The sequence below is a fragment of the Limulus polyphemus genome, unplaced genomic scaffold, assembly GCF_000517525.1.
Source record: "Limulus polyphemus unplaced genomic scaffold, Limulus_polyphemus-2.1.2 Scaffold6708, whole genome shotgun sequence".
In the NCBI taxonomy this organism is placed as follows: domain Eukaryota; kingdom Metazoa; phylum Arthropoda; class Merostomata; order Xiphosura; family Limulidae; genus Limulus; species Limulus polyphemus.
In genome coordinates, this window is record NW_013672318.1 from 39,444 (window position 1) to 49,068 (window position 9,625).

Consider the following 9,625-nt stretch of genomic DNA (forward strand, 5'->3'; position numbering starts at 1 on the left):
CGCAAGCAGGTACTTATTAGATTACATACTAAATGATTTTATGTGGCTTGTTTTTCAGCGCAAGCAGGTACTTATTAGATTACATACTAAATGATTTTATGTGGCTTGTTTTTCAGTGCAAGCAGGTACTTATTAGATTACATACTAAATGATTTTATGTGGCTTGTTTTTCAGCGCAAGCAGGTACTTATTAGATTACATACTAAATGATTTTATGTGGCTTGTTTTTCAGCGCAAGCATTACATGAAAACAGTCGTGAAACAGTCGTAAAAGATGTGTATTTTCAAAACAACCTATTATATTCCAGGGTATTTTTTAATGATCTGAAAACACTAAACAGTTATATGCTACTTTTTGTTTAATGTTACATTCATTACAAATGTTTGTTAGAATGTTTAATGTATCTATTTCTGTTATTATATATATATTATTATTACATGAATTGCTTTGCACTGTTGGCTTAATATATGGATTTAGGGCTGGCCTAACTCTCCCAAAGAAGCCAGTCTCATCAGATGTTATTGGGATTATGGTCAAAAATATGACTAAGAGCAAAGATACCCAAATGTTTAAAAAATACATTCTAAAAACTATAAGAAATAATGTAAGAACAGCATATGGAATTAGGCAAGTTCATTATTGAGTTGATTTTTTAGGTTCTGGTCTATGTAGGGGACTTGCAGTGGTCGGAAGTTTGTTAATTAACTCCTCTAGATACAGGGTACATCTTAAAAACTTCAAAACACTAAACATTAGTTCTTCCACACACTAGGGTACATCTTAAAAACTTCAAAACACTAAACCTCAGTTCTTCCAGACACGAGGGTACATCTTAAAAACTTCAAAACACTAAACATTAGTTCTTCCAGACACTAGGGTACATCTTAAAAACTTCAAAACACTAAACATTAGTTCCAAGATCTAGATATTAGGGTATATCTTAAGCATTTTATATGTAAAGCCTAAAATTCTTTGATGGTTCTTCAATTTGATGCAATAAATGTAATTTTGTTATAGGTATATTAAATGAAGATAGCTTTGATATACAGAAACATCTGTTAGCTGAGTTCTCACACAGAACTTTATGTTTTAAGATCTGTGCAAGAACTCAGCTAACAGATGTTTCTGTATATCAAAGCTATCTTCAAGTTGTGCACAACAAAAAACCTTTTCAAGTATATTAAATGCTAAAACAACAAAATTAATTTATTTAAGACCCAACTTGAGATCATTTGTAGACTTTTTATTTAAAGACATGTTATTAAAAAATAATAATATAATACTTTTAGCACTTAACTTAGCTTATACTGAAAGGGTTCTATCTATTACACCCTAAAAATATGTAATTAAACTGTCAGATATTATCATCAAATCGACACTAACTAAAATTAATGTTGCATACGTGAAAGTTTAAAAACACAAACAACTAAATATTCTTTATGTACAGCTACATACCGAAAGTTGCAATTTTCCTACATTGAAAATGTATTTCCAATAGGTACTTACCTCCTCTTACATAAATAGCTATTCTTGTTCAGTGCTGCCCTCTATATGCAAAACAATTTTACACATGTCACAAGCCTTTTATCTCCCTTCCATGGGAATTGACTTATTCCAATGTATCTCTCATGTAAATCATCATGCGTCAACCCTCCATCAAGAAGAGTACAACATATTCTCATGAAACATGTGGCTCCCTCTATTCAATTCTACCAAACTATCACTTCGAGTTTTTGCAGAAGATGGAAGCACCAGTTTTCAGTGGGGAGGAAGGGTGGGAAGTGTGATGGAAATACATTTTCAGTGTAGGAAAATTATAATTTCCGATATGGTACCTTACCCCCTCTCACATGAATGGCTAGTATCCCACATTGAATAGGTGGAGGGACATTCAAAACCCATGTCGTTGGGAACTGACATCCATGAGGGGATAAGATAAGGATCATACCATTGGTAAGTCACCCTCTTGTGGATGTCGGTACACAATGGCCAGGTTTTGGATTGTAGTTTTCCAGGTTTTGGATTGTAGTTTTGTAGTTAACTTACTGATAGTATGATTCTAATCCTCCCACTGGGTATTGACATCCACAAGAGGGTAGGATTAGAATCATACTATCAGTAAGTTAACTACAAAACTACAATCCAAAACCCAGCCACTGGGTATTGACATCTGTGTGGGGGTATAAAAGAGGATCATACCACCAGCATAAAGCAGCACCCTATAAAAGGCAGCACTGAACAAGAATAGCTATTTATGTAAGAGGAGATAATGAACCATATTGGAAACAATGTAAAGCAAGATCTTGGGTAGCAGCACAAATACATTTAATGAAATACACATGCATAAAAATGCATAAAGTCTAACAGCTCATATTTTTTTAATATATTTAATGTATGTTTTATCAACAGGATACCTGCGTTTTAGTAAGGTGTTCATGAACAGGTACCTACCTTTTAGTAAGGTCTTTACTGTTCATGAACAGGATACCTAGTTTTTAGTAAGTTGTTCGTGAACAGGATACCTACCTTTTGATAAGGTATTTACTGTTCATGAACAGAATACCTACCTTTTAGTAAGGTGTTAATGAACAGGATACCTACCTTTTAGTAAGGTCTTTACTGTTCATAAACAGGATACCTACCTTTTAATAAGGTCTTTACTGTTCATGAACAGAATACCTACCTTTTAGCAAGGTCTTTACTGTTCATAAACAAGATACCTACCTTTTAGTAAGGTCTTTACTGTTCATAAACAAGATACCTACCTTTTAGTAAGGTTTTTGTTCATAAACAGGAGACCTACCTTTTAGTAAGGTGTTAATGAACAGGATACCTACCTTTTAGTAAGGTCTTTACTGTTCATAAACAGGAGACCTACCTTTTAGTAAGGTGTTAAAGAACAGGATACCTACCTTTTAGTAAGGTCTTTACTGTTCATATAAAAGTCAATCCAAATTGCAACTGTTTCTTTTGATGTTCTAAAATAACATACAGAAAAACAATATTACCCAACACTTTCATATTACTAAACTGAATAATTTGTTCACTCAACAGATTGTAACATTAAACAACATGTAGATACTATTCTGTGTGAGGAAGTTATGTGGTCAAACCATTAAAGTTAGGCCCCACACACAATGGGTATTTACTACTTTGAAAAATATGTGAGGCTCTACATTAGATGCCATCAATGTAACACATGCTTTGCTTATCCTTCCAAACACAAGTTTGGTATTTACTGTTTAAAAACCTGTTTACTTCAATGTAAAAATATTTTAATATAAAACGCAACACAGTGCTACTGATTATTTAGATACCAGCAACATCATAAGCTGAGAAAATCCTAATATAGTAACATAAACAAGTAATATATTCACAATGAGGAAATTGAAGTATAATAATGAAGATGAAGTCAGTTGACAAATCATAAACATTTATTTACATAATTCAAACGTTTTGGAATATATTTATTCCATCTTCAGTGAAATCTGAAAATTATGTTACAAAAATGATTATTAAATAAAACCAAAACATCATTAATCACAGTCTACTTAGTTAAGAAAAGTGGTAAATAGAAGGATAAAACAAAAGATTATAGATATATTGTACAACAGCTGAGTTTTAGTGTGTAAATTTAGAATAATTTTAGATCTGAAGAGCTTTGCGAGTCTTTAAGAGTCAGGCAATCTTTAACTATGAGTAAACTTTCTTTGATGTGAAGTTCAAGGTTCTGAAGATGCTGTAGTAATGACAGAGAAATCATTAAATGAAATATTGTGACCCGTGGTTTCAGAACGTGAACGAATGGATGGGTCTAACTGGTGGATGGTCTACTAGACTAATATACAGACTTAGCCTCCACATTAAAAACTCATTTCAATAAAGATCAACTACCTAAAGTTCATGGCTCGTATATAAATGTACGTTTAGCGACTTTAAGGTCACATATATTGGCTGGGTTTAACTAGTGGATGGTCTACTAGACTAATATACAGACTTAGCCTTCACATTAAAAACTCATTTCAATACAAAGATCAACTACCTAAAGTTCATGGCTTGTATATAAATGTACGTTTAGTGAATGTAAGGTCACATATATTGGCAAAACAAAACGCCACTTGAAAACTGGAGATTGTGAACATTTAGGAGTATCTAACAGAGAGAGAGACAGACAGACACGTTTTGAAAAATACAAATACCTACTCTAACGCTTTTGGATCTTTCAGTTCTGGTTTTTTTAAACTTTCAGCTCGTTGTCTCTTGTGACGCTACAAATAAATACAAAATACAGAGAAACTATACTGTTTAAAAGAGATTTTACAGGGTAAGTAATTCTTCATATTCAACAATGTAATGTCCTTGAAGCCCAAAACACTATCCAAAATTATATTAAACATTTTAAATGCATATATTTTTCACTAGGTGCTAGAAAAATAAACATTAATTATACATACAGTTTTGTTGTACATACATGTGTGGAAAAAAATTCTTAAAAAATACAGACAAATTACCCATAAAATTTTCCTTTGTCAATAATTATGGATCATTTTCTTATTTCACAAACTCACCTCTTTTTTCAGAGACTTTTTTTTAAGAGAAAGTTTGTAGGCAACGTAACGATAATCTTTAGAAATGTGGTTGAGTTTGGCAGTGGCACTAATTAACACAGACAGTAGGAAGGCAATTCCAAACTCCACCCATCCACCAATTCTCTCTAAGATACTTTCTGTATGGAAAGATGTTAGATGTTAGAATAAGGATATGAACTAAAATAACATCAACTATTTACAAATACTTAAATTCACTAAGTAAAAGAATTGCTCCTAATATAATTTTAAAACATTGTGTGTATAAAGAATGAGGTTTGCATCAGTGAAGTTTCTTGAAGGTCTTTAGGTTTATCAAAACTAATATGTCTCCAACTGTTTAGAAGATGTAGCTTCTTGATAAACCATTACTTGACAACTTCTGTTTTATAAGCTTACCTTGTACAGGTTTCTCCATCTCACTAGCACTGTCTGAGTGTACCTGTCCTCTAAAACCAGTGGTACTGATTCGAACATCCTTTGTTAATTCTTGTTCCCTAGCTTCTGGTGATGACAGATGCAAATCAAGTTGGGAAACTGGTTGGGGCTGTTATATAAACATCTGGTTACTATTAATTTTTCAGAACATAACAGTTCTAGATGAAATGACAAGATCACATTCAAAATGTTAAGTATGCAATGGAAATCACTAAAATATTACTTAGACACGCACCTAACAATAAATAATACTTCTTCAATGACATTTAGCAAAGAAAACCAAAAGTATTAACCTAAAGAAGGACATCAGTTGTGTGTTCTGACACAGGGTGTTAAAGTATACGATTATGTTAAAAGAAGACTGGAGATGCTGTACTCTTGACTTAAGCCTCGTGTTGAGGGTTTTGTTAGTCAACAGTCTTAACAGAATATCTGGTCTGAGGATGGCACATGTAAATGTGCTAGACTGTTGGACCAGAATTTTTTCTTATTAATTAATGTAAAACTAAAATTGGTGACCATAAATATATATAATTTGTATATATATATATACAAATTGTCCAACAGACATAATTTCTCTACAGAAGGTTTTCATTATCCCATTTTTAATAAACATTTGTATCAAGTAGAAGTATTATTATTGTTCTTTTGATAAAAAACAAGTTAAGTAAGTTTCATAATTGTTATTATTATTATCATCTTCCTTTTGGTAAAAAGCATGTGCATCAGATTTTAAAATGTTTATTACTGTTCGCATGGTAAGAAATGTGTACCTGGATAAAAAACAAATTCTATCATTTTTGTTTGAAATGCACGTACCAGATTTAAAAAATATTATTACTGTTTCTTTTGTAATAAATTAATAGCTTAGGTTTTAAAATTAGTACTAGTTATTTTGTGAAAACAATTATTTTCCTTTGGTAAGAAATACATGTACCAAGTTATCAAATTTTCACTAATTTTCCTTTAGTAACAAACACATGTGCCAGGTTTTAAACTTGTTATTACTTTCCAAAGTTTAAAGTTGATATCCATGTTCTAAATTCAACCAAATTAAATGACCAGTGTAATAACAGTGACTAATAAAAAAACCAGGGATAGTTTTTTACTCAGAATACCACATTAATATAATTTCTTCCACTGTTAAGATAGTAATCCTCAGTTAATCCCTCAGACCAGGTATTCTGTTAAGATAGTACTCCTCAGTTAATCCCTCAAATCAGACTCTGTTAAAACTGTTGGCTAACAAAACCTTATCAGGGATAGTTTTTTACTCAGAATACCACATTAATATAATTTCTTCCACTTATAGACTTTCAAAAATAAGTAAAAAAAATACACCTGAGAAAATCCTGAAACAGCAGAGGTCCTACCGATGGACTGCTGATCCTCAACATCGCTAGGACTTTCTTTAACTTCTTCCACATCTCGTTCATGATTATTCTTCAAGGTCTGACTTAACAACTACAAGTAAGATATCCATTTTGAGAAGAGTAAAATCATTAAAAAAATAACAGATCTTCCATGATGTGAGAGAGATTTTACTTTAATTAATTATATCTAGTCAGTAATAAGAAGTTTTGTGGAACTTGTGGATTTTCACAAGTCTCTATATTATGTCCACACAGAATTGCCAAGGACATTATGTCAATAATCTCTTTTACTGCATATCATCAGTAATAAATTATTGGTTTTTGAAGGTGGTGGTCAATATTGTATATAACCTTTCTAATTTGCATAATTAGTAGTTAGTGATAAATGGAAGGTGTATCAAGTTAAAGTTTCTTTTAACAGATTATTATGGAAACAGCATTGCTAGACCTATTGAACACTTACAATCAGTATTCAAAAACAAAGCTTTTTTAAGTGTACTTTATTTGTTTTCAACAGAAAAAAAAAACTTAGTGAAATGTTCTTGGTAACCACTGATACCATTTCTCCAATACACTTCTCACCGTCATTGCTGGAAGTAGGCTCTAGTTCTAAATTCCTTTACTCCTACGAAAAACTAGTCCACAATTGGACTGTATCTTGGACTTCCATCAGCAACACCTACATGAAAACATCATCCAAATTTATTCCATTACTTCTATGGAAAACTAGCCCAGGAAATTGGACTGTATCTTGGACTTCCATCATCAACCTACATGAAAACATCATCCCGAATTACATTACTCTTATGAAAAACTAGCCCAGGAAATTGGACTGTATCTTGGACTTCCATCATCAACCTACACGAAAACATCATCCCGAATTACATTACTCCTATGAAAAACTAGCCCAGGAAATTGGACTGTATCTTGGACTTCCATAATCAGCATACAGGAAAATATCAGTCCAGGAAATTGGACTGTATCTTGGAGTTCCATTATCAATATACATGAAAACATCAGTTGAGGGCATGGGCTATATCTAGGGTTGCCATCATCAACATACATAAAAACATCATCCTAGAATTGGACTGCATCTTGTACGTCTATCATCAACCTCCATGAAAACATCAGTCCAGGAAATGAACTGTATCTTGGACTTCCATAATCAGCCTACAGGAAAACATCAGCCCACAAAATGGGTTGTAACTCTGGTTTCAATTATCGTACACAAACATATATCATCCTAAATTCTACCAATAAAACAATAACTGGAAAGAAAGCAGTAAATGTATTAGATGATGAAGAATTTTTCGATATTAAATTTTTGTTTTTCTCAGCAATTTAGGGTTTATTGTTAGACATAATGATAATATATACTGTTACTATAGCAAATAACAGTTGTGTTATACAACAATCTCGGGTGTTTAGTGTCCAGCTTTCTTTCTAATCTTGGGATTTTAGAGTTTAGATTTCAATACCATCTCAGATGTTTAATTTTAAGCTTTCTTTCTAATCTTGGGACTCTGTATAACCATTTGGTTTTTAATGACTTGAGTTTACTGGTATATCATATGTATTTTGTAACACTAAAGACACACAAAGAATTTGTTAGCTGCTGTAGTGAAATTTTAAATTATGCTTATGTAAAAGAGAATTGTATAAAGAAGGTTATGATTCTCAAGGTTGTAGAAAGAAGGTTAAAACAAAATAAAAAGGTTACAAAACGTTGATGATGTGAAGACTATGAGAAAAAGTTACCAGAAGAAGGAAACATTAAAGCTATGAGAATTAGGCTGCAAGAAAAAGAGATATGAAGGTTATAAGAAAAGGTCGTGTGTGGGCTTTATAAGTGAAAAGTTATTAAAATATGATTCAAATATTATATTATATTTAAGAAAAAAGAAAGAATGTTAAAAGCAGATGATGTAAAAAAGTCAGGTTGTTCAAAGAAGATTATGTACATACAGTTGACTCTCAAATATGCAGTGTAATGGAGGTGAAAGGAAACATGGATACCCCAAAACACAGAAAAAAACTTACATATGTATATATTTTTAAAAATAAGCTGAGAAATGGCTTTTATAATACATCTTAAAAACTTATACATAATATACAACACGATAGGCTTTACTAAAATAATCATCTAAAGTCTTCTGTTTTTTTTGTTTGATATACTTTATATTTGCATTGCAGAATACAGCTGCAATAGATTTCACTGTCGAATCTTGTTCTCTCTTTTCAATAATCTGGAGTTTATGTTGTCAATACAGTTTGTTCACATTTTGGTATTTTGTTCTCAATAGACACACAACAGGAAACACTAAAAATGGAAAAAATAAAAGATAATATAATGAAAGAAAAGAAGAACAAAAACAAACTGAGAACAAAATCAATAAGGACTGTAGAGAAAATACTTCAAAGCTACAATGAAACAGAGCAGTTTGTGGGATTCCCTAGATCAGGGCATGGTAAACCATAAACTGAGTAATCAATAAGACAGTTGGATAAAAACTGAACATCTACTGATAACATCACAGACATTATAGTATAAATAGGTTTACACTGACAGCATTCAGGCCTTTCATCTTCACTTCAGGATCCTCATCTTCATCTTTATCAGTTTTAGAAGATAACAGTTCTAAGTCTAAATCTTCATCATTAACATCTTCAAGCATGTAATAGTCTCCAGCTCGGATAGCTAAAGTTCCAACACACAGATGTTACAATGTTGATTATTTCAAACTAAACTACTTTGCAACAAAACTCCAATTACTTTGAAAGTTTGTGAAAAATTTTATAAACTATTGTTACCAAGTTGCATGTGAAAACAACCAACATAGATTTCTACACGAAACATGTATTATTAGTCATAGAGTAAAATGAAAGACAGCAACACACTATTCAAGATCTTGCTTGTTAAAAGTTCTTGAATTGAAAAAGAGCAACAGCAGCTTAAAGACCAGGCTTTATTAAGTGTCCAATTTGATGTCGTCAGTGTTCTGGGGCAAATTTCTCTGAGTACGTACCTTACACAAACATATAATAATTTATAAAAGATAGACGATGGACAGAGCTTTCCAAACATATATAATATGTTGAGTTTGTGTTAAGTTTTACAAGCAAACCAAGGAAATAAACAAAAGTAGCATGTCACCAGCAGAAAAATTTGATTTCAAAGCAATAACAAAAACACAAAAATTGTAAGTATGACTCAAGCTTTTATTGTG

At 31.8% G+C, this 9,625-nt stretch overlaps 1 protein-coding gene across 1 annotated transcript in view; it reads right to left on the reverse strand.

Moving 5' to 3' along the window:
* The window catches only part of LOC106474001 (piezo-type mechanosensitive ion channel component 2-like), a 26,277-nt gene extending 17,185 nt beyond the window's left edge, over positions 1-9,092 (reverse strand). Inside the window, exons 1-6 of the mRNA XM_022402382.1 lie at positions 8,960-9,092; positions 6,367-6,489; positions 4,987-5,134; positions 4,570-4,727; positions 4,205-4,269; positions 2,914-2,979 (exon numbers count right to left, since the gene is read on the reverse strand). Coding sequence (XP_022258090.1) covers positions 2,914-2,979; positions 4,205-4,269; positions 4,570-4,727; positions 4,987-5,134; positions 6,367-6,489; positions 8,960-9,073 — 674 coding nt within the window. The 5' untranslated portion in view covers positions 9,074-9,092. The remainder of the gene's footprint in view (positions 1-2,913; positions 2,980-4,204; positions 4,270-4,569; positions 4,728-4,986; positions 5,135-6,366; positions 6,490-8,959) is intronic.
* Positions 9,093-9,625: the final 533 nt, after the last annotated feature.